This window comes from Dermochelys coriacea, chromosome 20 (assembly GCF_009764565.3).
Source record: "Dermochelys coriacea isolate rDerCor1 chromosome 20, rDerCor1.pri.v4, whole genome shotgun sequence".
NCBI classification, from domain to species: Eukaryota; Metazoa; Chordata; order Testudines; family Dermochelyidae; genus Dermochelys; species Dermochelys coriacea.
In genome coordinates, this window is record NC_050087.2 from 3,581,606 (window position 1) to 3,608,525 (window position 26,920).

The following is a 26,920-nucleotide window of genomic DNA, read 5'->3' on the forward strand; positions in this document are numbered from 1 at the left end:
GGGGTTACTTCATTGGTTGCTTTTGTAGCCGAAGAGAGGCTTTTCCAGCTGGTTCCTTCTGATCCCAAATCTAATCTCCCTGACCTCTTTCACTCCATGTTTTTTTGCACTGTACCCCCCGCCCCGCAGCAGTGGTGCCGGAGTGCCTTGCAATATTAGAAAGCAAACAAAGAACAATCTGGTCCCCTCTCTCTCCACCAGGCAGCGGGGCCTGGGATGGGGGCAGAGGGAGTTGGACTATACCAAGACAAAGCAGCGAGGTGAAGTGCAGAAGCTGCTAGAATTGGGAGTTCAGACCACCAGCTCCCTACACGTTCCTCCCACAGCTGCGTTTCACCATAGAGGTTGCAATGCAGAGCCCCGCTTTCCTGCCTTTTTGCAGATTGATTCCCATCCGCACCCCTGACTTACTCCCAGCCCCCATGTTGCCCCAGCATGAAACTGACAAAGAGAGCCATGAAAGTGACTCAGCATCTTCACGCCTCCCGCATGTCACAGCCCTTGAGACTCAAACCCAGGCCCCTGGGGGGCCTGTAAGTGGTAGATCCACCGGGTGACCCCCAAGCCAAGCCTCTACCCACACACAGCATCCAGCTCAGCTCCCCTGGGAGCCCCACTTCCTTGCAGGTTTTGCAGCTCTGACTCAGGGCCTGCCCCGTAATCTAGCTGCTGCTTCCTCAGGTTTCAGCATGACTCGGATTCCTGCAGCTTCCCCACCTGGCTTCCAGTAAGAGGATGCAGCAGGGATGCCAGGGTGCAGTGTAGCTCACTGGGTCCCCATATCCCGCAGGCCGGCGACACCCTTTACTGACGGGCTCAGAGGGGTTTTATTTCGGAGTAAAACACCTATGAGCTAATGGAAGGCACTAGCACTCCCCCAGGGAGAATGCTAAATGGGAGGAGCATGTTCTAGTGGATAGAGCACTGGACTGGGGCTCAGGACACCTGGATTCAATTCCCTGCTTCATCACAGACACACTGTGCAAGTCACTTTCCTGCTCTGTGCCTCAGTTTCCCCTTCCACCCTTGGCCTGGTTAGATTATACACTCGGCAAGGCAGGGACCGTGTCTGTCCAGGACCCAGCCCAGCGGACTCCTGCATTCTAGTTGGGGCCCTTTAGGTGTTATTGCAATTATAAATAAATAAATGGTCTAAGCTAATGATGGGGCTTCCACCTGCCCCCCACCCTTGTGGGACTGTTCTGCAGCCTAATATGTCTGCCAGGGGGCAAAGGTTCCCTGTCTTAATTCCGCCCCTTTATTCTTAACGATAATCTTTTGGCCCCCCTTGGCAGATTGTCCTGTGCTTGTATAGGGAAGGTACATTGACTCTCTTCCTATGGTATCTGAGCTTAATCCACATGCCCCTGAGAGGCAGGGCAGGACTCTTATCCCCATTGTACAGATGGGGAAACTGAGGCATGGAATGGCTATGCGACTTGTTCAGGGAGTCTGTGATGAAGCGGGAACTGAATCCAGGTCTCCTGACCCCCTGGACCATCCCTCCTCCCTAATGTGCCCCTTTAGCCGTCACGTGGCCAAGTTACACGCATTCCTCTCCTCTGACCCCTGCCCATAAACGAACCCCTCTGGCCCCCGGTCATCCTTATTGCTCATCTTTGAACTCCCCCAAAGAACTGTACCTCATCTGAGCCTACACATGTGTACACAGAGACACACATGCCAACACAGACACATGAATGCATACATGGACATGCATGGACTCATACGTATACAGAGACACGAATGTGCACACAGACACATGTGCACACAGACACGTGAATGCACACACAGACACATGCACACACAGACACATGGACACACGGGTGCACACAGAGACACACGGGTGCACACACAGCATGCACACACAAGTACACATGTGTGTGCACAAATGTGCAGGCACACGCATGCCCACACCCACGCATAGATGAGGCCCCAAGTTTTTCCAAGGCCCTCAGCCCCTTTTCAGCCAGATGCTAACAAGGAAGCAACCCCTGAGAAGGACCAGACCTGTCTGGCTCCAGTGGTTCAAGTGAGGCCACGGAGGCTGCTCTTGTGGCTGTCTGTGTCCGGGCCCAGCTGCGGTTCTGAGACCGGCCTCAGGCTTCAGACCTGGAATTCAGCTTCCTCTGCCCTTTGTCTCCCTTAAAACAGCAGCTAAATAAGGGAGGGGGGCGTCCGAATGCAAAGGGGCCAGTCCTTGGCAAAGCTCTAGCAAAGTCAACCCCAGCAGCATCAGCTGGCTCCAGAGGGGATTCTCAGGGCTCATGGAGCGTTAAGGCCGCAAGGGACCATTCGACCATCTGAGTGCCTGGACAGCACAGTTTGGAGAATGTCTCCGGGTGACCCCTGCCCTGAGTTGAGGAACGTCCAGCTGGCTCAAGCACCTCCGGATGATGGGACCCGCTGGGCACTGATGACCTCCTTTGGCACTCGCCGGGTTGCCCTGGCGCCCGAGGCCAGGAGCAGAGAAGAAGGGCCGGCTGTGGCCTGTGGGTGCCCAGGAACCCCACCAGGGCTGTGTGGCTCCCTTGTGCCCCGGCCCCAACTGACACAGGCATCTCGTTCCCAGGCCCCCCCTTCTGAGCTCAGCCCCCCACAGCACTGGGACACCATGGGATCAAGGGAGGGTGGGTCTGCTGGTTAGAGTCCAGATAGAGTCAGACTCCTGGGTTCTCTCCCCAGCTCTGGGAGGAGAGTGGGGTCCAGTGGTCAGAGCAGGGGGCTGGGAGCCAGGACTCCTGAGTTCTCTCCACAGCTCTGGGAGGGGAGTGGGGTCCAGTGGTCAGAGCAGGCAGCTGGGAGACAGGACTCCTGGGTTCTCTCCCCAGCTCTGGAAGGGGAGTGGGGTCCAGTGGTCAGAGCAGGGGGCTGGGAGCCAGGACTCCTGGGTTCTCTCCCCAGCTCTGGGAGGAGAGTGGGGTCCAGTGGTCAGAGCAGGGGGCTGGGAGCCAGGACTCCTGGGTTCTCTCCCCAGTTCTGGGAGGAGAGTGGGGTCCAGTGGTCAGAGCAGGGGGCTGGGAGCCAGGACTCCTGGGTTCTCTCCCCAGTTCTGGAAGGGGAGTGGGGTCCAGTGTTCAGAGCAGGGGGCTGGGAGCCAGGACTCCTGGGTTCTCTCCCCAGTTCTGGAAGGGGAGTGGGGTTCAGTGGTCAGAGCAGGGGGCTGGGAGCCAGGACTCCTGGGTTCACTGGGTGCTAGTGGGTGATTCATCGCCCTCTCTCTGTTTTCTCCATCCCCACCGTGGGTCTGGTGCTGGTTCCCCCAGCAGGTTGCCAGTCTCAGCAGATGGTCCTCAGCGCCCAAGACCCCCCGTAACGCAGGCACCGGGCTGGGGGCCCTGCAGCATTTCCTCAGCCTGGCCTTCAGGACCCAGCCTTCAGGTTTGGGGACAAAGGGACGGAGGCGGGCAGGAGCCTGGGGCGGGGGCCAGGGCAGGGGGCGCGGGCTTGGCTCCAGGGACCCCTCCCCCGGCCTGCTGGCTCCCAGCCGGGCCCTGCCACCTTAAGCGATCCGGGCCGCTCCACCTTAAGGGCTGGCGCCGTGGCTAAGCCCAGCCCGGTGCTTGCGGCGGGCGCCGGGGCCGGGGGCTGGCGCAGGAGCGGGACCCGGCGAGGCTCACACGGGCGAGGCGAGGCCGGAGCAGCGGGAGCGTCTCCAGCAGCTGCGCCCCCAGCAGCCCGGGCTGCGGCCAGAGACCGAGCAGGGGACCCCATCCCAGCGCCCTGCGGCTCCCCCGTGCCAGCCCAGCGCCCCCCCAGCCCAGAATCCCTGGCCCTGCGCCCCACGACCCAGCCCCCCCCGTGCCAGCCCTGCACCCTTCGGCCCAGCGCCCCCCCCCCGTGCCAGCCCAGCCCCCCCGGCCCAGCGCCCAGCATGGCCGAGCCCAGCACTGAATGCAGCATCAAGGTGCTCTGCCGATTCCGGCCCCTGAACCAGGCGGAGATCCTGCGGGGGGACAAATTCATCCCCCTCTTCCAAGGGGACGACAGCGTCATCCTCGGGGTAAGTGCCCCCCCCCGCCGGTGCGGGCCCCCCCTCCCAACTCCCCTCTTCCCTGCTGCAGCATCGCCCTGGGCTGCCCGGCCGGGGGGAAGGGGGCCCCCGTGCCCAGCGCACAAAGACTTGGGGAGTTGTGGGGGGTCCCCCCAGCCCCCCCTCCAAGCTCTGTCAGCCCGAACTCTGCAGCTGCCGGGAGATGGGCTCCCAAAAGCGGGGGCGGGGGGGGGGTCTGTATTGCGGATCCTCCATCCCAGCCGAGGCAACTGGGTGTGGCCAGCAGGGCTGGGGATTTGGCTACTGATGTGTGACCCATAGAAAATAAGAATCACTGGTTTCCATCCCCCCCGGGATGGGGAGGCCCCTTTGCATGCAGCCCCTCCAGCTGACTCATTTCCCTTCCCCCGCCATCTATCCGTCTGTCTGTCCCTAGCCTGCAAAGTGGGCCGCCTTACGCCCCCTCCCGACCTTGCAAGGGTGAAAGGTGAAAACCCCGCCCTGCTCGGACAGGCTTGGGGCCTGGTGATGCCAGCTTGCCCCGGTGCCCCTGCGGGGCTGGCAGAGCTGAGGGGGGGGAGCAGATGGTGCAGGTCGCGCCGTGAGCTGCAGGTTGTTTACTTCAAGGCGTCCGCGCCCATGACGTGCTCTCTCCGCAGCTGCCCGCCTGGCTGGGTGGTTGAGGAGCCTGGGGTCCCGGCCTCGGGGAGAGAGCAGGCGAGTGCAGGGTGGGGCACTGGGCCCCCGGGTGGGGTTGTCAAAATCAGCCCCTTGCTTTAGCCAAGAGTGAGGGTCGTGCATGTAGCCTGGGCTGACACTCCAGCTGAGATGGGGGGGCCCGTCGCGCCAGGGCAGACCCTGACCACGATCAGGGGCCCCCATCACACCAGGAGCTCCAGAGACAGAGAGATCGTCCCTGCCTCCCAGAGCTCCCAGGCTAAGTAGACAAGAGTTTGAAAGGGAAACTGAGTCACCGAGCAGGGGAGGGGAACAGCCCAGCTGTCCTGTGTCCCAGTTAAGTGCTGTAGCCACTAGACCACATTGCGTCCCCAGGTCTGGCTCTCTCACACCCTGCCCCCCCTTTGTTGTCTGACCGGAGCTGGGGGGCATCGGTGCCAAGACGCCTGTACTTTTCTCCTCCCGGCCTAAAGGCCCTTTCCTGCCCGTCCACGTGCCCAGCAGTGATGCGCCCCGCCGGAGGCGTGGCTCTGTCAGCCCTGCAGCCCCCCCCCCCATTGTCTCTGGCTCCAGAGGACAACAGGACGGTCATTTCCCTCCCTGCATCTCCTGTTCTCCTTCCCGTTTGAGGCTGGGGAACGGCTGGGGGGGTGGGGGCGTGGAGAGCCCACTGGAGCTCATGGAGTGCCCTCGGCGGGGGCCGCACTGGCGGCCGGGGAGGGGAATCTCTCTCCGGGCAGGGATTAGGCCGCGGCTCCCGGATTAATGAGCTTGTCTGGTGACTGCCCTGCAGCAGCTGATCCTGAATCCCACGGAGGGGAGCAAGCGGGATCCCCCCTCCCGCTGCTTGCTGCCGGGGTGGCACTTAGGGCCCCCGGGGGTTTGCATGGGGCCTGAGGAGGTGGCAGGGGGTTCAGGGCGGCCGCCCGCGGGGCAGGAGCTGTGGGGCAGGAGGCTCTTGCGCCTGCAGGGACAAGATTGGGGGTCAGGGGAGCCGAGAGCCGAGGGGGTTGGGCACCCTGCTGCATAGCCATCACACAGCCCCTGTCACCGGAGCGTCTGAGCCTGGCCGTCTGTGGTGGCTTTATCCTCAGCGGCTCACACGCTGTCAAAGCAGCCCTCGCAGGAGACCCCTACAATAACAAACCCAGCCCTTCTGGGAGACCCTACAAAAACAACCCAGCCTGTGTGGATAATCATACCATAAGAAGCCAGCCCTTACAACAAAGAGCCAGCCCCTGCAGGTGACCCTACAATAACAAGCCAGTGCAGGTACGCGGTGCAGGGGGCTGAGCGGATTCATTATTATTTATTGAGCCCTGGCCAGGTGCATGATGGGAGTCAGTGCCAGGCTGGCAGCCCCCCCAGTGTCCTGGCGGGTTTGGGGGCCCCCTAGAGGATGTATAAGGGACTAGCTGTTCCAGTGCTTTGGAGCTCGGCGGGGCGGGTTGGTGCTGAAGGTCGCAGGTTCTAGACCCGGTTCCCCAGGTGGACTGGGGGTGAGGAGGGGTCTGTGGCTTGCAGCCCAGGTGTTGGGCAGTTTGCAGAGCCCTGGCAGGGACGGGGCGAGCTGGCAGCTGCCAGCACCGGCCTGGGTTGAACCTTTCCCTTGCTTGTTGCGGTTCCGGAGCCGCTGGCTTTGGAGAGCCGTGGGGACCCGGAGCCCCAGCCAGAGGCGACAGGAGCTGGACAAGGGCTGTGTCTCCCTGTGGATCCTAGCTCTGGGGTATCGGGGCTGCAGACGGACCAGTGAGTGGCACAAATACTCTGCCCCCCCCGTGGCACCGCGGGCATAAGGGGTTTCTTAGCCATGCGGGGGGGATAAGGAAGGGCCTGTGTGGTTCTGGGGGTGCTGGCTCCAGGAGGAATGAATTCCTGGGGAGCAGGGGCCACGGGCTAGGCTGGGTGTTTGGAGAGGGCTCCTTTGTGGGGGCGGGTACGGCGATGCTCTGTCTGTGCTGCATTCCAAGGGCACAAGTGGGATGAGTTTGCTGGGCCTTGCCCAAGTTCCCCATTCAGGCGCGTCACTGCTTCCCCTCTGGGCTTGGCTGTGTTGGCATCTCTGCCCCGGAGTGAGCCAGGCTGCGGGAGAAAGGGGCATTGGCAGGAGAGTCCAGGGCTGGGCTAATTGGGCTGCGGGATGGGAGTGAGGGGCACCGGTAGAGCTGGGGGGAGCCCAGGGCTGGGCTAACAGGGTGTCACGGAGTGTGGGGGAGTCAGGGCCCTGCACCCCCCACTTCCTGCCATTCACCGTGACTCTCAGCCAGTAAAACAGAAGGTTTAATAGACGACAGGAATGTGGTCCAAAACAGAGCTTGTAGGTACAGAAAACAGGACCCCTCAGTCAGGTCCTTCTTGGGAGGTGGGGAGCCCAGACCCTGGTTCTGGGCCTCCCTCTGTTTCCCCAGCCAGCTCCAAACTGAAACCTCCTCCAGCCCCTCCTCTGGCTTTTGTCCCTTTTCCGGGTGAGGAGGCCACCTGATCTCTTTGTTCCCCAATTCCTTCAGTTGGCATCTTGCAGGGGAGGGGCCCAGGCCATCAGTTGCCAGGAGACAGGGTGTCGGCCATTCTCTGTGAAGACCCCTGCACACCCCTGCCCTCTAGGGCTTTGCAACAATCACACCCCCTTATCACCCCACCTAGATACTGAAGAAATGCCTAGGGGAAACTGAGGCACCCCCACAGTATTCAGAGAAAACGTTAAGAAGAGTCCCCCTGCGGGTTGGGAGTCAAGGGCCCAGCTCTGTGCCTAGCTGCTGTATCAATAATGTCCCATGTCTCTCTTGAACTGGGGGTGGGGTCTGGCCCCTCCAAGCAGTCTGTCAGTCCCCTGACTCTTCAGTCCCCAAACCCCCTCCCAGGTGTCCCAGCCCTGCCCTCTATGCCATCTGGGAAGCTGCTGTCCTGTCTTGGCAGAGCTGGGCCTGGTCCAGGGTATCTCCAGCACCTGGACAGCTCCCGACACGGGCCTGGCCTCCTGGGGTGGGGGGGGAAGAGATGGAATAGAGCCCTTCTGAGGCCTGTGTGTCTGATTCGGGAGAGGGGGAAACAGGCCTCAGCTCAGGAGACCAAGACCCCCACACACGCTGCCTCCTCCCCCCTCCCCACAGGAGGGGGGCCCCTTCTGCCTGGAGGGGGGCTAATTCCTATTGAATGTTGCCAATCCACCCCCAGCCCTCTCCCAGCTGGTGCCCTGCCAGCCTGCCCCCCCCAGGGTTAACACTGCTGCAGGGAGGGGCCGTCTTGGCCCCAGGTAACAGGCCAGTGCTGCGGGGGTTGGGTGGGGGGCAGATGCTCTTCCCCCGGGTGGGACTGGAGCTTCTTTATCCCCCGCCCCCCCCACCAGCACCCAGGAGGCTGGGAGGGATAGGGGGTTGCCCTGCTCTACCAGGTGGGGGGGAGGCATCCCTGAGCTTCTGGTTGTGACCCCTCCCCCCATGTTCTGCTCCTGCAGGACACCCTGACTCTGGTGCCCCCAGCCCTGGGGGAGCACCCCCAGCCCCCAGGGGTGGGCCCAGGCTGGGGGCAGCGAGCCAGGAAACAAGCCTCCCTGCTGGGCCTGGCAGTGGGAGAAGCACCAGTCAACTCAGCCTCACCCCGTCAGTGCCAGGGAGGGAGGGGGAACAGAGAGATGGGGAGGTGAGGATTGGAGACAAGTCTCCCGTGCCCACACACTGAGGCCCAAGGGGACCCTCTGTGATGGCATCTCTATGGGAGAGCCCAGGGCTGGGCTGGCAGAGGGCTGCAGGTCGGGAGTGAGGGGCACTGGCAGAGCTGGGGGGGGCAAGCTGGCACTGTGCTATTATTTCCTTGCTTTCCCGAGCACAGGAGGCCGGGCGGCATGGGGGAGGGAGTGGGGCGGGCTCAGCCTGGGGGCCCACGGGGTGAACCCTCTGTATTGTGGGGATGGGGTGGTGCCAGCTTGGCAGGGGGTGGGGGTCTCTACCTGGGGACTGACCCACCCCATTTGCTTCCCCCCAGGGCAAGCCCTACGTCTTCGACCGCGTCTTTCCCCCCAACACCACTCAGGAGCAGGTGTACCATGCCTGTGCCATGCAGATCGTCAAGGGTGAGCGGGGGAGGAACTGGGGGGCAGCACAGCACGGAGTTTAGCAGTGGGGGGAGGACGGGGGGGCAGATCCAGGCTGCAGGGGGCGGTGGAGGGTGAGGAGGGGCTGGGGGCAGTGGGAGTGAGGAGGGGGTGGGGGTGGGGGCAGGGGGACGAAGGGGGAGAGGGGCAGGGGGAGGAGGCTCTCATTTACCCCTGTCTCTTCCAGATGTGCTGGCCGGGTACAACGGCACGATCTTCGCCTATGGGCAGACATCATCGGGGAAGACCCACACCATGGAGGTGAGACAGGCGGGGCTGGAAGGGCAGGGTGATGCCCCCCTCTGGGGCGAGGGGCTGGTGCTGCAGGTGGGGGAGGGACGGTGGCTCAGTTAGCCCCTTAGCTTCCCTTAAAATCTGCTGGGAGGGAGGGAGGGGGCTGGAGCTGGGCCCACTCCCCAGGGAGACTGGGCCCCACGGCTGACCCCCCCCTCTTGCCCCCAGGGGAAGCTGCATGACCCCCAGCTGATGGGCATCATCCCACGCATCGCCCGTGACATCTTCAGCCACATCTACGCCATGGACGAGAACCTGGAGTTCCACATCAAGGTGAGCGGGGTCCGGGGGCGGGCTCTGGGGTCAGAGCTGTGGGGAAGGGGATCCGGGGGGGCTCTGGGGTGGGAGTCATGGGGGATCAGCACCATGGGGGGAGAGTGGGTGGGGGGCTCTGGGGGAATTTGAAGAGGGCCTCAGATCAGGGTGGGGGGGGCTGCACTGGGGTCCTCTGGGGTGGAAGAGGATGGGGAGGTTTATGGGGACCTGCAGGGGGTGATCTGGAAGGCCCAGGGGGGTCCCTATGGGCTCATTTCCCCCACCCCGGTCTGTGCTCACGTGGCTCCATCTCACTCTTTCCAAGGTTTCTTACTTTGAAATTTACCTGGACAAAATTCGGGATCTGCTGGATGGTGAGTGACACCCCCCAGGAGAGCAGGGTTGGGCACAGACGGGGCTGCCGGGGGGCTCAAGGGGCAGGGTGCAGAGGGGGCTGCTATTGCTGCTTCCTGAATGGCTGAGCTGGGGGAGCTGTTTAGGGGGTCCTGCTGGGGGCCCCTTGTGATTCCCAACCCCCTCTGCCCCGGGGGCCCCTCCCCAGCCCCCCGGGCCCTCCCCCTATTCCAGCTTGGCCCTTTCTTTCCCCAGTGACCAAGACCAACCTGTCGGTGCATGAGGACAAGAACCGGGTGCCCTACGTCAAGGTGAGGGGGGGAGGGGGTCCCCTCGTGTGGGGAAGCAGGTGGGGGGCTGTGGAGGGGTGGGGAAGCAGGGAGGGGAGCAGCCAGAGGGTTGGAAGGGAATCCCCTCGTGCGTGGGGGAGCAGAGCAGGGGCCCCTGTGGCATAGGGTGAGGAGCCCCCAGTGTGAGGTGGGGGCCTGATGGGGGTGAGGAGGGGCTGTGAGGGAGGGCCACCCTGAGGGAGGCTGTGGGGGTGGGGAGCCCCCCCGTGCAAAGCTGTGGGGGTGGGGGACTGGGTGCGGCGAGGGCCCCCCGTGTGAGGCTTGGGGGGAAGGTTGCCCTGAGGGAGGCTGTGTGGGGAGAGGGCCCCCCCACCTGAGGCTGTCCCTCCCCCCTCCCCTGGCAGGGCTGCACTGAGCGCTTTGTCTCCAGCCCGGAGGAGATCCTGGACGTGATCGACGAGGGCAAATCCAACCGGCACGTGGCTGTCACCAGTGAGCAGCTGGGGCACAGCCGGGGAGACGGGGGCCCCGGGGCCGGGCTCTGGCCTGGGAGGTGTCCAGTCCCAGTGTCCCCATCAGCCCCGGCCCCCAGGGCTGGGGAGTGGGGGGGCTGGGCGAGCGGATGGGGGCTGGGGCCCTGCTGACTCAAGGCTGGACAATGGCTGGACACTGTGCCCGGGGGGGTGGGACTCTGTGCCCAGGGGAGACAGGGGGGCTCTGTGCCCACGGGGGGCCAGTGCCGGCGGGCCTCCCACCCCTGCGTCTCCCCCCAGACATGAACGAGCACAGTTCCCGCAGCCACAGCATCTTCCTCATCAACATCAAGCAGGAGAACATGGAGACGGAGCAGAAGCTCAGCGGGAAGCTCTACCTGGTGGACCTGGCTGGCAGCGAGAAGGTGCCAGGGCCGGGGGGTGGGCAGTGGGGGCGGGGAGGAGCAGAGTGTCCGGGGGCGGGCGGGGCTCAGACATCCCCCACCCTGCTTCAGGATCTCTGCCTGGACACCTGGGTCCCGGGCGAGAAGGCCCTGCCCCCATGGGGCTCTTGGCTCATCCCTGTAGCCGAGACCCGATGGGCGCCATGGATCCCCACCTCTGGGAGGACGACTTCCTGCGGCGGGACGGGAGCCCTCCTGCTCCCCGTAACCGACATCCGCTCTGTTGGCAGGTCAGCAAGACGGGGGCTGAAGGGGCCGTGCTGGACGAGGCCAAGAACATCAACAAGTCGCTGTCGGCCCTGGGCAACGTCATCTCGGCCCTGGCGGAGGGGACGGTGAGAGATGCCCCCTCCCCGCTGGGCCCCCCCAGGGCTCCTTGGGATGGGGATCCTCCTGCCCCCCACCTCAGAGCTGGAGTTCAAGGTCTCCCTCTCGGTCCAACCCCACAGGCTCCCCCCACTTTCTCCCCACCTCCTCTGGGGGACCTGAGCCTGGCTACCTCCTGTGCCCAGGGCACCCATCCCTCCCCCCCAGCCCCTCTGTGCCCCAGGGTGCCCCTCCCACCCCAGGGCGCCACTCCTATCTCAGGGCGCCACTCCCATAGCCCTCCTCTGCCCTGGGCATCCCTCCCCCCAGGGCACCTGTCCCTCCCCCCCGGCCCCTCAGTGCCCCAGGATGCCCTCCCATAACCCCCCTCTGCACCCCTCCTGCCCCGAGGTGCCCCCATGATGCTTCTGGAGTGACTGAAGGTGTCGGGGCGAATCACTCCCACTGCTCACAGCCTGAGAGTGCCCTGGCTGTGCCCACCGGGGGAGACCCACCTAGGCCTGCCGGCCACTGGTGGCCCACACGCTCAGCTGGGGGCTCCGCGAGCCCCCCTTGCCCTCTGCGGGCTGGCGAGTCCCACGGCCACCGGGAGCACCCGGGTCTGTTGGGCACGCAACATTATCCCCCGATCCGCCCCCTCTGCAGCAATATCCCCCAGCTTTCCGCCTTCCCTGCCGTTCAGCCCCTGCCCCCCCAGAGGCCAAGCCTGGTGCTGGGTCTCTGGTAAAACCAAAGTGGGAATTTTCTGTCACTATTTTGTATGAATCCTGGGCGTGCCTCAGTTTCCCTCCCTCCCCCCCCACCTGGGCAGCCATGCCATGGAGGGAAAACAGGAGCACGTTGGGGTCAAAAAACTGTTACCGACCCTTCCCGCTTCATCCCAACACCCCCCCATAACTCCCCTCCTGCGCCCCTTGCAGAAGAGCTACGTGCCCTACCGGGACAGCAAGATGACACGGATCCTGCAGGATTCGCTGGGCGGGAACTGCCGCACGACCATGTTCATCTGCTGCTCACCCTCCAGCTACAACGACGCCGAGACCAAGTCCACCCTCATGTTCGGCCAACGGTACCGGAACAACGCCCGCAGCGCTGGCCACCTGCTACCCCGGAGGGGGTCTTCCCGCTGGCAGGGCCCGCAGGCCCCTCCCTGTGCTGTCCCCCACTTCCCCAGGGGGGATCTCCCTGCTCGCTGGGCCCACAGGCCCCCTCCCTGTGGGGCCACGTGGCCACCTGTTATCCCTGGTGCAACTTCCCCACCCGCCTGTGTGTGCTGGGCTCTGGCACTGTGAATCCCCCTGGAGATGGGCCAGGAGCAGCAGGCTGGATCCACCCCCACCCCCGCAGCCGGTCACGGTGGCCCCCCACCCGGAAGGGAGACTGAAGTGGCCCTAAATCCATCAGGAGCTGCCCGGGCAGGCGCCGGGAGAGGCTGAGGGCTGGACTGGGGTTGCTTGGTTCCCCACGTTGGGGTGTTCTGGATCCAGGGAGCAGACAGAGCCGGGGATGGCGGGCGGAGAACCAGAGGCACTAGGAGGAGTTCAGGGGAAACCCCAGCTGGAGAGATCATTGCGGCTGGGGGATCGACTCCCTGGGGGGCTCTGGCCCCGGGAGGCAGCTCTGGAGAATGGAGAGGTTGGGGGCAGGGCTGTTTTGTGGGCCCCATATGAAAAAGCCACCCCTGTCTCCCCTCCAGGGCCAAGACCATCAAGAACACAGCATCGGTGAACCTGGAGCTGACAGCTGAGCAGTGGAAGAAGAAGTATGAGAAGGAGAAGGAGAAGAACAAGACGATGAAGGAGACGATTGGGAAGCTGGAGGCTGAGCTGAGCCGCTGGAGGAATGGTGAGGCTGGGCCAGGGAACCCAGGTGTCCGGGTGGGGAGGGGGAGCTGACCCTGCTGCTGGAGGAATGGTGAGGCCCAGCTGGGGGACCCAGGCATCCAAGTGGGAGGGTGCAGTTCACCCAGCTGCTGGAGGAACAGTGAGGTCGGCCCAGGGGACCCAGGCATCCGGGTAGGGAGGGGAGCTCACCCTGTTCTGTGGGGAGAGAGCTTCATTCTCCAGGGCTGAGTTTCTGGCTGTCCCTGGGAGCTGGTGGGTGGGTGTTTCGGCTCCAGGGGGTTACCCTGCCCCCCCCACACCCCCAGGGGAGAATGTGCCAGAGACGGAGCAGCTGAGCGAGGAGGAGAAGCCGGCGCCCGACACCTGTGACGAGACGCCCGTCAACGACAACGCCTCGTCCATCGTCATCCGCATCTCCGAGGAGGAGCGGCGCAAGTACGAGGAGGAGATCCGCAAACTGTACAAGCAGCTCGACGACAAGGTCAGCCGGGACTCTGCCCCCCCCCAGTGCCTGCTGCCTGCCCCCAGTGCCAGCTGCCCCTCCCGTGCCCCCTCCCTTCCTGGAGCCCCCGCCCATGCAGGGAGATGCCAGGGTGCACACAGACCCCTGGGTGCACTGTGCCCCACTCAGACCTCTCTGGGTGCAGCACCCCGCCCCGTGAACCTGCCAGCCAGTACAGGCCAGAGAGCCCCCCCCCCCGGACACCTCATGTTTCCAGCCCCTTCTCTATCCTCTGAGCCCAGGGATGCCATGCAGCAGATCGGGGGGCGCCCATGGGGCGGGTGGCTCTGACCCTCCTCCCGTCTCCTTTTCCCCCTTGCCCCCCTCCCCGCAGGACGACGAGATCAACCAGCAGAGCCAGCTGATGGAGAAGCTCTCGCAGCAGATGCTGGAGCAGGAGGAGGTGAGAGACCGGGCAGGGGGCGGAGGGAGGGAGGGGGCTGGACCCCAGGGGAGCCCCCTCTTCTCCGGGCGGGGGCTCCCTGCCTGACCGGCTGTGCCCCTCCCCGTCCCCCAGCTGCTGGTGTCGACGCGCGGGGACAACGAGAAGGTGCAGCGGGAGCTGGGCCGGCTGCAGGTGGAAAACAACTCGGCCAAGGAGGAGGTGCGCGAGGTGCTGCAGGCTCTGGAGGAGCTGGCCCTCAACTACGACCAGAAGGCTCAGGAGGTGGAGGAGAAGGGGCAGCAGAACCAGCTGCTGGTGGACGAGCTGTCCCAGAAAGTGGTGAGCAGTGCGGGGGGGCGCTAAGGGCACGGAGCGGGTGGGGGGCCTGATCCGGGGCCTGATCCGGGGCTAACCCGTGCTCTTTTTCCTCCCCCCCACCCGGCAGAGCACCCTGCTGGCCCTGGAGACGGAGCTGCAGCGCCTGCAGGAGTTCGGCACCCGCCAGCGCAAGCGCGTGGCCGAGGTGCTCAACGGGCTCATGAAGGACCTGAGCGAGTTCAGCGTCATCGTGGGCAATGGGGAGATCAAGCTGGTGAGAGGGGACAGGGGTGGGGAGGGGCAGGATTGAGGGGGGAGGGAGGCGGAAGGAGGGCTGGACTGGCGGGGCGGGGGGTGGCATAGGCAAAGGGCGGCTCCCAGCTCCCCCCCTCCCAGCCAGTGGTCAGTGGGGTGGGGGAAGGGGGAGGCAATGGGATGGCGGAGGGGGGGCTGGGGGGAGGGGGATGTGGGTGGGGCAGGGGGCGGCTCTCAGCGGGGTTGGGGGTAGGGGGACAGGGTGGAGGGAGGGGGCAGGGGGCGGCTCTCAGCAGGGTGCGGGGAGGGGGCCAGGGGCGGCTCTCAGCTCCCTGCCCCCCCCAGCCGGTGGAGATCAGCGGGGCCATCGAGGAGGAGTTCACGGTTGCCCGGCTCTACATCAGCAAGATCAAGGCGGAGGTGAAGGGGGTGGTGAAGCGTTGCCGCCAGCTGGAGGCGCTGCAGGTCGAGTGCCAGCGGAAGATGGCCGTGACGGGCCGGGAGCTGGCCGCCTGCCAGCTGCTCATCTCCCAGGTGAGGGCAGGAGCCGCGGGATGGCAGAATGGGGGTGGTGCCTTGCTGGGGGGCGGGGGGTAGGGGCCGTGGGCTGGCTCCTGGGCGGGGTCTGGGTGTGATGGGGCCGAGGCCAGGGCCGTGTGTGATGTGGTCGGGGGCGGGTGTGATGAGGCCCTGGGGCTGGGGCCAGGTGAGATGGGGCTGGGGCTGTGGGTGTGGGTGGGTGGGATGGGGCCAGGGCCGTGGGGCTGGATGTGATGGGGATGGGGCTGAGGGCGGGTGTGATAGGGTCGGGGCCGTGGGACTGAGGGCAGGAGTGATGGGGCCGTGGGGCTGGATGTGATGGGGCTGGGGCCGTGGGGCTGAGGGCGGGTGTGATGGGACTGTGGGGCTGGAAGTGATGGGGCCGGGGCCGTGGGGCTGAGGGTGGGTGTGATGGGGCCGTGGGGCTGCCCCCATGGGCCAAGGTCAGGGCCCCCCGGTTCCCCCACAGCACGAGGCCAAGATCCGGTCGCTCAGCGAGTACATGCACAGCGTGGAGCTGAAGAAGCGGCACCTGGAGGAGTCGTACGACACGCTGAGCGAGGAGCTGGCCAAGCTGCAGGCCCAAGGTGCGTGTGGGGGTCCCGCCCCTCTGGGCAGGGGATGGGGGGGGCGGGGTGCCGGGGTCCCCCTAACCCTCTGCTCCTGGCCCTGCAGAGACTGTGCACGAGGCGGGCCGGAAGGACCAGGAGCAGGACCTGATCCAGGACGCCGACGAGGTCAAGGTATGTGGGGCAGGCAGAGCTGGAGCTCTTGGGGGGTGAGGGGTGGCTCTGTGCTCTCTGCTGGGGGGATGGCAGGGGGCTCTGTGCCGGGGATGGGGCTCTCTTCCTCCTGCCTGCCTTCGCCCCTCATCCTTCCCTAGAGGAGCAGAATATCGCGGTGGGGGGGCAGGGCGGTGAAGAATCTGGGGCCCCTGGATGGGGGGGAATGAGGAGCCCTGTGGGGGGAAATCTAGGGCCCGCTCGGTGGGGTGGGGGCAGTGAGCCTGGTTAGGCAGTCTAGGACCCCCAGTCAGGGGGGATGGGGGGGCCCGGTGCGGGGGATATGGGGCCCCACGGACAGGATGGGGCGGCCCTCAGAGGAGGGTGGGGAGCCCAGTGAGGGAGTCTGGGATCCCTGGGCTGGGTTGGGGGGATGCGGGGCCCCCGGCAGGGTCCGGTGCTAACCGTGGCCCTTGTGGTGCAGCGGGCCCTGGAGCTGCAGCTGGAGGGGCACCGCGAGGCCCACCACAAGCAGCTGGCCCGGCTGCGGGACGAGATCAACGAGAAGCAGAAGGTCATCGACGAGCTGAAGGAGTGAGTGACCCCTCCAGACACCCCGCGGGAGTGGGGTGGGGGGTGTCCCGGACAGGGAGGGGCTCAGGATCGAGGGGGGCCGGATGGGGCCCTGGGGCCCCCGGCACTGACTGCGCCTGTCTCTGTCCCGCCGCAGCCTGAACCAGAAGCTGCAGCTGGAGCTGGAGCAGCTCCGGGCCGACTACGAGAAACTCAAGAGCGAGGAGCAGGAGAAAACCACCAAACTGCAGGAGCTGACGTGAGCCCCCCCCCCCCCCCCGCGATCCCTGGCCCCCAGTCCTGGAGCTGAGACCTCCGCTCCCCCCGGGCAGGGGCTGGGTCTCGGTCCTGCTCTCCCCAGGACCAGCTCCACCCTCTAGGGTCGCCCCCTCCCCCCAGCCCCAGGGTGGAATGTGGGGCCTGACCCCCGTCTCCTCTGTGTGTCCCCCCCCTCGCCAGATTTCTGTACGAGCGCCACGAGCAGTCGAAGCAGGATCTCAAAGGGCTGGAGGAGACTGTCGTAAGTATTGGGGAGCTCCCCGGAGCCGGGGGGTGGGGAGGGCCGGTGTGGGGGGAACCTGTCCTGACGGCAGCTCTGTCCGTCTGTCTCTGCCCCAGGCCCGGGAACTCCAGACCCTCCACAACCTGCGCAAGCTTTTCGTTCAAGATGTCACGACTCGAGTCAAGAAAGTGAGTGGAGTCCCGTCTGGCTGAGCCCTGACCCCGGCCCTGCACCCCCAGCCCGGCCCTGCGCCCCCAGCCGGTGCCAGGCCCCCCGGCCCCAGTCCTGCCCTGCCTCTGTCCCGCAAGCCAGTGCCAGTCCTGCCCCAACCCCCGAAGCCGGTGCCAGGCCCCCCGGCCCCAGTCCTGCCCTGCCTCTGTCCCGCAAGCCAGTGCCAGTCCTGCCCCAACCCCTGAAGCTGGGGAAAAGGCCCCCCGGCCCCAGTCCAGCCCTGCTTCTGTCCCCCAAAGCCGGGGCAAGGCCCCCCGGCCCCAGTCCTGCCCTGCTTCTGTCCCCCAAAGCTGGGGCAAGGCCTCCTGGCCCTAGTCCTGTCCTGCCCTGCCCCAACCTTCCTCAGCCAGTGCCAATCCTGGCTTCCCCAGCCCTGTGCCCCTCTGAGCCGGTGCCAGCCCCTCCCTCCCCCATAGAGCACCCCCCTGCCAGCTGGGTGGCTGTGGCCATGCTTCACCCTGGTGCCCCCCTCCCTGTGCCCCCCAGAGCGCAGAGATGGAACCCGAGGACAGTGGGGGGGCCCATTCTCAGAAGCAGAAGATTTCCTTTCTTGAGAACAACCTGGAGCAGCTTACAAAGGTTCACAAACAGGTAGGGGGAGGGCCGAGCGCCTGTGGGGGCAGCTGGAGCAGGAGTGGGGGGGGCTGGAACAAAGCCAGCATGGAGGGGTGGGGAGGGCTCAGCTGGAACTGGCTGGGGTGGGGGGCACTCGCTGTAAGCAAGTGGGTTGTGCAGACCGGAAGGGGACGTGCCCCCTGCCCTGGGGGTACCCTCTGTGCCACTGCCTGGCACTGGGTGGGCCCGTTGGGGGGCTGGAGGGAGGTCACAGGACCACACCCCCACATTGGCATCGTCTGTTTTTATTTTCTGATCCATGTGTGTTGTGCGCTGCTCACAAACCTCCATGCCTGTCCTGAGCCCGGAGCCCTCCCCCTCTGCTGCCCAGCTGGCTGACACCCCAAATCCATGCCACTTCCCCCAACAGTGCTGCCAGTGCCCTGACCCCATCAGCCCCTGGCTGGGTCTGACCCCATCTAGTGCCGTCTGCAGCAGCCTCCTCTGGGGCCTTAGAGTGACCATCACCACGGCGCCTGGGCTGAGAACGCCAGACTCATCACACCTGTCATGCATTCAGCACCGGGGCGCTGAGTCTGCTCTTCCCGCCTCCCCTGCTCTGGGGCAGAGGAGGTGCCCCACTGGGGAGATCAGGCAACACTCCCCACCTTGCTCCCCTAGGAGCGGCCCCTCCCCAGTGGTGGGAGGCAGGAGGGCTGTCTGGCACATGCTGCGTGGTGGGGCAGAGCCTGGGCTGGCTGGCACTGGGGTGCAGGAGGGCGGAGCCTGGGGAGTGCATGCCCAGCTCCCAGAGCGGGGAGCGCGAATGTGGGCTTTGGCCGTGCTTTCCCCCGCACCTCCTCCCAGCTCTGCCTTGACCCCCATCCCTGTCAGCCCCTGCCTAGGCCTCTCCCTCCCCCTATCAAGCCCCCTCCCTCCCCCACACCCCATCTGGCCCTGCCTAGCCCCCCTCCTTTGCCCCCCACCCCTGACTTGTGCCCGTCTCCATCCATTCTCCGTGTCTCTCCAGCTCCCTGTCCCGTTCCCCCCCACATCCCTGCGCTGGGGGCGGGTGTGTGTGTGTGTATGTCAGGCTGCTGCTGCACAGCACGGGGCGCCTTCCTGTGCCCCCCGAGGGGCTGAGTCCCTGGGGGGGTAGCATAGTGCCATGGGGGGGGTGCAGCCACTTGCCCAGGCTGGGCATAACCTGGCTGCTTCCCCTGCCCCGAGCTGTGGCCCTGCCAACGGAGCCCTTCCCAGTCTCCTGCCTGATGCCCTGGGGCCTGTGGGAGGCAGATGGGGTCGGGGGGCTGCCCCCAGGTGCCGCGCGGTGTTGAGTCACTGCTCTGTGTCCCTTTCACTGCCTTTCCCTAGCTGGATCTCTGGGTCTCCAAGGTACCGTACCCCCCCCCAAGCCTGCTCCCTCGCCGGGCAGGCAGGGCCAGGGCGGGCAGGAAATGTTTGCAGAGCTCACTCAAGGGTTCAGATGCGGCCCCTCCCTCCCCAAAATCTCCCCTCCCCCAGCTGTAGTCGGAACAGTCTTTCTGTGCCACGGACCGTGCCCGCCAGGAGCCTGGGCACTTTCCCTCCCCTGGCAGCATCCTTGAGTGCCCCTTTCTCCCTGTTCCCTGGGAGGCAGGGGGCTTGGGCAGCACCCGGGATGGGCCATGCAGGATAGGGAGGGTCTGTGCTCCCCTACTCAGGGGCACCCCTCAGGCAGGCCGGGCTGGGCCCTCAGAATGGAGAGAGGTAAATAGGGGTGTCCCTCAGGAGTCTGTACTGGGCCCAGCCCGATTCAACGTATTCATAAATGATCTGGGAAAAGGGGAAAACTGCGAGGTGGCAAAATTTGCAGATGATACAAAACTACTCAAGATAGTTAAGTTCCAGGCAGACGGCGAAGAGCTACAAAAAGATTTCTCAGACCTGGGTGACGGGGCAACAAAATGGCAGATGAAATTCAGTGTTGATAAACGCAAAGTAATGCACGTTGGAAAATGTAATCGCAACTATACCTATAAAATGATGGGGTCTATATTAGCTGTTAAGAAAGAGATCTTGGAGTCACTGTGGATAGTTCTCTGAAAACAGGCACACAACGTGCAGTCAAAAAAGCAAACAGAATGTCGGGAATCATTAGGAAGGGGATAGATAATAAAAGGGAAAATATCATGTTGCCTCTCTAGAAATCCATGGTACGCCCACATCTTGAATACTGGGTGCAGATGTGGTCGCCCCATCTCAAAACAGATACACTGAAATTGGAAGAGGTTCAGAAAAGGGCAACAGAAATGATGAGGGGGATGGAACAGCTTCCGTATGAGGAGAGATTAATAAAAGTGGGACTTTTCACCTTGGAAAAGAGACGACTAAGGGGGGATGTGATAGAGGTCTAGAAAATCATGACTGGTGTGGAGAAAGTAAATCAGGAAGTGTTATTTACTCCTTCCGATAAACACAAGAACTAGCGGGTCACCACATGAAATGTATAGGCAGCAGGTTTAAAACAAACACAAGGAAGTATTTCTTCACACAAGGCACAGTCAACCTGTGGAACTCCTTGCTAGAGGATGTTGTGAAGGCCAAGACTATAACATGGTTCAAAAAAGAACTAGAGAAGTTCCTGGAGGATAGGTCCATTAATGGCTATTAGCCAGGATGGGCAGGGATGGTGCCACTAGCCTCTGTTTGCCAGCAGCTGGCAATGGGTGACAGGAGGTGGATCGCATGATGATGATTCCCTGTTCTGTTCATTCCCTCTGGGGCACCTGGCACTGGCCACTGTCGGAAGACAGGATACTGGGCTAGATGGTCTGACCCCGTATGGCCGTTCTTATGGTCTTACGTTCTTTGCTGTGTGATCTCAAACATTTTCTTGCCCGCCCCTTGCCCATGGCGGCTGTGCCAGACGGCGACCGTCCCTCTCCATCTCGCCGCAGTTTGCCTCCCGCTTCCACGCTCCCCTCTGCCACGTGCTTGGCTTCTGCTCTGCCCCCACCGCTGCCGCCTGCATGCCACACGCCTGGCAGCACAGCCTGCCCGGGGCTGGGGGCTTGTGCCTGGCAGAGCTGGGGGGTGTGGGGTCAGCCTGGAGATGGTAGGTACCTGCCCCCCATCTCCCCGTGGGCCCCCCCAGCTGCCCTGCGGCTCTCAGGGCCTTTCAGCCAATGTGTGCCCTGTGCCATGCAGCCTCAAGCCTGGCTCCACATAGGGAGGTAGGAGAGGGGGGCAAGGAAAGGAGCACGAATTTGACCTATCTAGGCACCCCAGGCCCCTAGATAGGGGGCATGACCCCTGTGCCCTGCCCCATACTGGCCCCCCTTGTCCCAGGGGTCCCAAACTCAATATGCTAGTAGGGCTGAAAGAAGGATGGCAGGTTGCTGGAGCCACCAGCCCTCTACAAGACCCCCTCCCTAGGGCCACCAGTCACGGGTCCCACCACAGCCCTCTGCATGGGAATCCCTGTTCCCCATCACTCCCTGGTGCAAGTGATGTAGCACGGGATGAATTGATCTGTGGAACTGCCTGCCACAGGCGGGTGCTGAGGTTGAGAGCTTAGAGGGCTTCAGACCTAGGAGCAGGGGGTATATGAGCATATCTCAGAGACTGAGTGAGAGGGGCTGCAACCCCCCCCAGCCCCAAACCGATGGGGTGGGGGTCTTGCCCCAGGGCGGGTGACCCCATAGCCCGCTGCTGGGGCACCGAGATGCTGGCTCCTTTCCCTGAAGCAGGCTGCTGGCCCTGGGGCAGGACGGGGGCAGGAGTCGGGGCAAGATGTGCCGCGGCTCCCTGCGTAGGGCGGGGGGGAAGGGCTTGGGGGGTCTTGTCTTGCCTCCGCTGACACCCCCTTGTCTCTCCGGCGCCCCCAGCTGGTTCGTGACAATGCAGATCTGCGTTGTGAGCTTCCTAAGCTGGAGAAGCGGCTTCGGGCTACGGCTGAGCGAGTTAAGGCCCTGGAGGGTGCACTGAGGGAGGCCAAGGAGGGGGCCATGAAGGACAAGCGGCGCTACCAGCAGGAGGTGGACCGCATCAAGGAGGCCGTGCGCTACAAGAACTCCACCAAGCGCACCCACTCAGCGCAGATCGGTGAGCGCCCATCCGGGGGCCGGGCAGTGGGGTCCCCATCCCATGTCCTACAGGAGTGGGCGCTGCCAGCGTCAGGGCCACCGACCCCCCCCCATGCACACGGGGGGCCAGGGCTTGGCAACTCCTGGGCATTGGCCTTCTCCACGGGGAGTGCTCCTGTGGACAGGGGAGGGCATGAGGGGTGGGCACTGCCGGACCCTCAAGCCAGCATGGCATGAGCTGAGGGCTTAACCTCCCCACCTCCCCTGTTCTCTGGGGGCTATGCCCTCCCCCCAGCCTGCCCCACTGCCTGCACAGCTGGGGGGTTCCCAAGGGCCATGATTCAGTGGTGGTTTCTTCCTTTCAGCCAAGCCGGTGCGGCCGGGGCACTACCCAGCCTCGCCCACCAACCCCTATGGCGCCCGCAACTCCGACTGCGTCAGCTACACCAACAGCCTCTTCCAGAACTACCAGGCAGCCTACGGGCAGGGCTCTGCCCCAGACGCCTAGTGAGTGCCAGGGATGGGGGGATGGGGAACCCCCGGCAGAGGGGCTGCCACGCATGTGGGGCCCGGGGCTGCCGGTCCCTGGGCCGTGGCCCCCCGCGAGCGGCTGTCCATGCTGCGGTTCTGACGGCTCTGTCTGTCTGGGTCTCCCCTTGCTCAGTTTTGCCAACACCTCGTCCAGCAGTGGCACGGGCTCATCCAGCGGGCCCCTGGCCCCCTACCAGAAGCTGAGCGTGGATAACGGTGAGAGGGGCCCAGCCTGCATGGGGTTGGGGGGTGCCAGGGGGAGAAGGGCAATCCTGACGGGGCAGCCGGGAGCACGGAGCCTCAGGATGTGCCGGCTTCAGCTGGGCTGAACAGCTGGTTGGAGGCTGTTGCTGGGGAGCGGGCAGCTGAGGCTGGGGAGGGCCGGGGCTGGAGGTGGCCATCTGCTGGGGTGGCCGGGGCCCTGCTGGGGACCAGGGCTTGCAGCCCATCAGAGATCTGCTGATAGCCAGGGCCTGTCCTGGGAGAGCACCCCAGGGCCCCTACCCTCAGAGACTGGCAGGGCAGGGGATGCAGGGGCTGGCTGCCAGGATGTTGGGGGGCCAGGCCTCCCCCTGACACTGCACTTTCCTTTCCATGTCTGCCGGGCTGCAGGGAATGCCACAGACATCAACGATAACAGGTGAGGCTGGGGGCCCCTGCGGGGGGGGGGGGGGCTGGGGCGTGGCTCCGGGAGAGGCCAGCAACCCATAGGGTGGGGTTGAAACCGGGCATCCCCCAGCCAAGGGGTGTCACAGGGAGGGCGTCGTCTATGCTCGACAGCCCGGGGTTCAGGCCGTCTGCCCCGGGTTGGAGCAGCCAGGCCCTGGCCTGGGGAGGGGGTTGGCACTAGGGGAAGGGGCCTCCCAGGGCACAGCTGGGGGGGGGGCAGAGCTAAGCCCTCTCTCTGCCCGCAGAAGTGAGCTGCCCTGCAGCTGCCAGGCTGACGAACAGGCTAAGCTGTTCCCACTCCACCAGGAGACAGCAGCCAGCTAATAGCGCAGCTGGTGAGTGCCCTGCTCTGCCAGGTACCGCCCTGCCCTGTGGGCCTCTGCCCCTGCATCTGCCCTGCCGGGTACTACCCCATGAGCCTTTGCCCCTGCCCAGCTCTGCCAGGTACCACCTGCCCATGGGCCTCTGCCCCTGCACCCCCTGCCCTGCCGGGTACTGCCCCGTGGGCCTCTGCCCCTGCAGCCCCTGCCCTGCTGGGGACCGTGCCACAAGTCTCTGCCCCAGCACCCTCCACCCTGCTGGGGACCGCCCTGCCCTGTGGGCCTCTGCCCCTGCACTTCTCTCCCCCCATTAGGGACTCCTTGCTATCTGCACCCTCCTGGAGGAAACCCCCTATTGCGCCTGCCCCCCACCCCCCTGCAGTCGCACGGTTGCTGCCCCCCAATGCCTTTCAGTATCACGTGCACCACCTTCCCACAGCCCCCCAGTGTCACACTGGCACTGCCCCGCCAGCCCCCCAGTATCGTGCCTGCACCCCTGGGTGCCTTCCCCTCCTGTCTCCTGCATTAATCCTCCTCCATTGTGTGTCACCCTTGGGGTCCTACCATGAAAACTGCTGGGGGGGTGGCCCCTCCTCCTCCTGCCCCCAGGTCAAGCCAGCCTTCTCCAGCACCCCCTTAGCCAGTGGGGCAGGACCCCTGCCCAGCACAGCACTGGCGGTGAGCAAGTCTTGCCCCAGGGCAGGTCCCTGCTGTTCGGGGCGGCTTGAGATCTCACCCCATCCCCTCTTCTCTTGTAGTTTCTAACTGGGCTGGAGGCCTCTGCTCAGCATGCTGCTCTCTGGCTTCCCGGGGCCTCTCTACTAACCCCCGTCTGTCCGTCCGCGCGTCTGACTGTCCTGCTCTCTCGTCTCCTGTGTCGTTTCCCAGCTGCTGCGCGCGCTCTCTCTGTCCTTGCAAGCTCGTTGATGTCGTAGCTCGCCCGTCGGGTCCGGGCCCGGCCTGCCTGGGGTTGGCGCTCTGCCCGGGCTTGGCCTAGGAGCTGGCGCGTTGGCCCCTCCGGCCCAGCCCCGACCCACCTTGATTTTAAAATGCCTTAAGCAGACGCCACGAGGAATGTCCGGCATTGAACCCAGGATGGGGCCGCCCCCCCCCGCACCAGCTCGTCTGCACCCTGTGGAGAGGGGGGTATTAGCCACTTCACCCCACACCCCTTCATCCCCCTCCCAGTCCTGGGGTCCCAGAGCCCATGGCACCCCCAGGCGCTGCCCTTCCCCTGCTATATCGGGACCTGCTGAGGCAGAGGTGTCCCCAGCAGGGGGCGCCCTATGCATAGCCAGCAGCAGGGCCGCCGTGCCAGGCCCTGGGAGCCTGCTTTCTCATCTCCAGGGGTAAGACCCCCAGCCTGCCATCCTGCTGGGGTGGAAGAGGACCCGCAGCGTGGCCAGGTCAGTGCCTCAGGCTCATCCCTCTGTCCCCCCAATGACAGTGCCCCCACCCGCCTCGCTGCACCCCAAGCTGCCAGCACTGCCCCAGCCCAGCCTGACATCTGGACTTGGCGCTGCAGCAACTGCCGAGTGGCCGTCTATCCCTTCCACACGCAGCCGTGCTGGGGAGACAGCTGCTCCCCGGCCTCACCCAGCGTCAGACTAACCCCCGGAGAGCCCTTGTCCCCCGGGCAGGCTCAGCAGAGATGCTGGGGAGCTCCAGCTCTCGTGCCGCGGGACATCACTCCTGGGCAGGGCAGAGGTACCTGTGCTAGTGCTCGGGGCTCTGTATCTGGGCTGCACTCTGCATCCTGCCCCCAGGAGGAGTCCCACCCCCCTGGCACTGTTTGAGCTGGGCTCCTTCCTGCTCTGGGAGCCTGTATGCCCCTTAGCCTAACTCCCCAGGCTACTGATCGGGGGGGGGGGGTGCACGCTGCTCGTCTCCTCTGGATGCCTTCCAGAGCGAGATGGGCTCCCGGCAGAGCTAGCAGGTGGGGTGCTTCGGGGGCAGAGATGCTGTGCTATAAAATGGGGGGATACTGCCAAGGTTGTGAAATGTACCTGTGGGGCTTTGCCCCTCCCCACGATGCCTGTTATACAGCTTAGCCTATGGGGCCCGGGCATCCTGCACGGTGCTGTTCTGGACAAACCAAAGCTGCTAAACCCACGCTGGTGTCTTTTTTTCCGTGTCATGGAGTAGCTGGGCTGGAGGGCAGCCGCCTCTAGCTTGTGTATGTGTCCCCCAAAGGGAAGCACGCAGACCACCTCCCCTGCTCCCCTCTTCTCCCATCGCCACAGCTGATACACCCAGGGCAGAGCAGGCCGGGGGGACCCTTAGCCCTACGTCGGGGTCACTCTGCCCCGCTCCCGCGAGGTGGGAACACACAGGCCCCGCCCATCCCCTTCTGCTCACCTCACACCAAAATGTTGCATGTTGGAGTAAAAAGTGTTTGTTTAAAAAAATCAATCAATAAAGAGATGAGAATGAGCGAGCGCCCTGGTGTCTCTGTGGGGGGGGGGGAGCAGTGGGCATGAGACAGGAGCAAGAAACTTGTGGGCAGGCAACATCCTTTGGTCTCATGTTTGTGCAGCACCGTGCATGGCGGCATGATCCCCAACGGGGGCTCCTATCTCAGGCAGGGATGGCAATAACCTTTGCTAGCCCATGGGCCTGTTATCCTGTCTTGGCCTGGGAGGTGAGAACTAGCTGGGCAAGGGACTTTTGAGAACTGAAGAGTAGGGAAATAGAACATCTCTCCCTCCATCATCGTGTTGGGCATGCACGCTTTCTCCTGAAGGGGGTATGGTGGGCGGGGAAGAAACCTGCTGCCCAGAAAAGCCAACCCGCGGCCGGCCAAAGCTAGGACAGAACTGACCTCCTGCCCCGCGACTGGCCCTGAGTCTGGCTCCTCCCAGCCCAGCCTTTACAGCTATTTCGCTTTGTACCTCAAAGAACCTCAGAGCCAGCCACAGCCTCCCAGGGCAGGAGCAACCCTCGCATGCTGTAGAAGGGATGTTAGCCTGGCGCTGAGCAAAACCCCTCCTGTCCATTTTGTGCCACTTGCCCTGGGAGTGATGCCAACCCACAGCCCACATCTGCCTGCTCCTGGCCAGCCCACGGAATCATCCCTGAGCTCTGGTTTCTGAGCCCCACGCAAGGCTGTGGCTGTGTACGGGGGTGGATGTGCCCAAGAGAACCCCCAAGCTAGGTTTGCAGCAGAGGAGGGATGAAGGGGAAGCTGAAGGCAGGGATGAAGTGAACGTGTGGTGGCTGGGGGGCTGCCCCTTGGGGCGTGATGCTGTGTCGGGCGTCAGGGGGATGTCCGGGAGCGGGAATGAGATCAGGAAACTCTTGGCTCTGATCCGGCCCAGCTGAGGGTATGTGACCTGCCTCAGCTCCCATCTGATACGTGGGAGCTCCTAGGCCAGGTCTCAGGAGGGGTTGCGCCCTTGTGACACACACAGGTGGCTCATGGGCCCAAGACCTGCTAGCCCTGGAGGCTGAACCCTCTACCCCTCTTGGGGCATAAGACAGGAATGAGGTTGTGAACTTTACCCGTTGCTTTGCAGCAGGTGACCCCTAAGTTCGTGGCCCACTACTCCGCCTGAGTGGGGTTGCAGATCAAAGAGCTTAGGGACCATTTGACCCTCCTGTATAACACAAGCCATTTAACTTCATCCCGTTACACCTGCACTGAGCCCAAGAACTTGTGTTTGACTAAAACATCTTCCGGACAAGCCT

The 26,920-nt window shown here is 64.3% G+C and overlaps 1 protein-coding gene across 2 annotated transcripts; it reads left to right on the plus strand.

Moving 5' to 3' along the window:
* The first annotated feature begins 3,585 nt into the window (after positions 1–3,585).
* KIF5A (kinesin family member 5A) lies at positions 3,586–25,666 on the plus strand. Of its 2 annotated transcripts, XM_038379208.2 has the most exons (30): positions 3,817–4,003; positions 8,654–8,741; positions 8,950–9,023; positions 9,225–9,329; positions 9,637–9,685; positions 9,921–9,976; positions 10,360–10,447; positions 10,729–10,853; positions 11,123–11,227; positions 12,140–12,288; positions 12,916–13,064; positions 13,369–13,544; positions 13,900–13,968; positions 14,083–14,289; positions 14,396–14,542; positions 14,869–15,057; positions 15,533–15,650; positions 15,739–15,806; positions 16,270–16,379; positions 16,516–16,617; positions 16,818–16,878; positions 16,977–17,048; positions 17,578–17,682; positions 19,021–19,041; positions 21,516–21,732; positions 22,079–22,220; positions 22,378–22,460; positions 22,857–22,884; positions 23,159–23,248; positions 23,992–25,666. In XM_038379208.2, the coding sequence occupies exons 1-29, from the start codon at positions 3,875–3,877 to the stop codon at positions 23,235–23,237; spliced, it is 3,111 nt and encodes a 1,036-aa protein (XP_038235136.1). In that variant the 5' UTR covers positions 3,817–3,874; the 3' UTR covers positions 23,238–23,248; positions 23,992–25,666. The 2 variants fall into 2 exon arrangements, with proteins under 2 accessions (XP_038235138.1, XP_038235136.1); XM_038379210.2 differs by lacking the exon at positions 19,021–19,041 and having other exon boundaries at positions 3,586–4,003.
* The last annotated feature ends 1,254 nt before the right edge of the window (positions 25,667–26,920 follow it).

Coding starts and splice junctions, on each gene's coding strand:
- KIF5A (XM_038379208.2), top strand. CDS start 3,875: ATGGCCGAGCCCAGCACTGAATGCAGCATCAAGGTGCTCTGCCGATTC. Junction 10,854..11,122: donor ACCTGGCTGGCAGCGAGAAG/GTGCCAGGGCCG, acceptor CTCTGTTGGCAG/GTCAGCAAGACGGGGGCTGA. Junction 22,221..22,377: donor GGCTCTGCCCCAGACGCCTA/GTGAGTGCCAGG, acceptor CCCCTTGCTCAG/TTTTGCCAACACCTCGTCCA.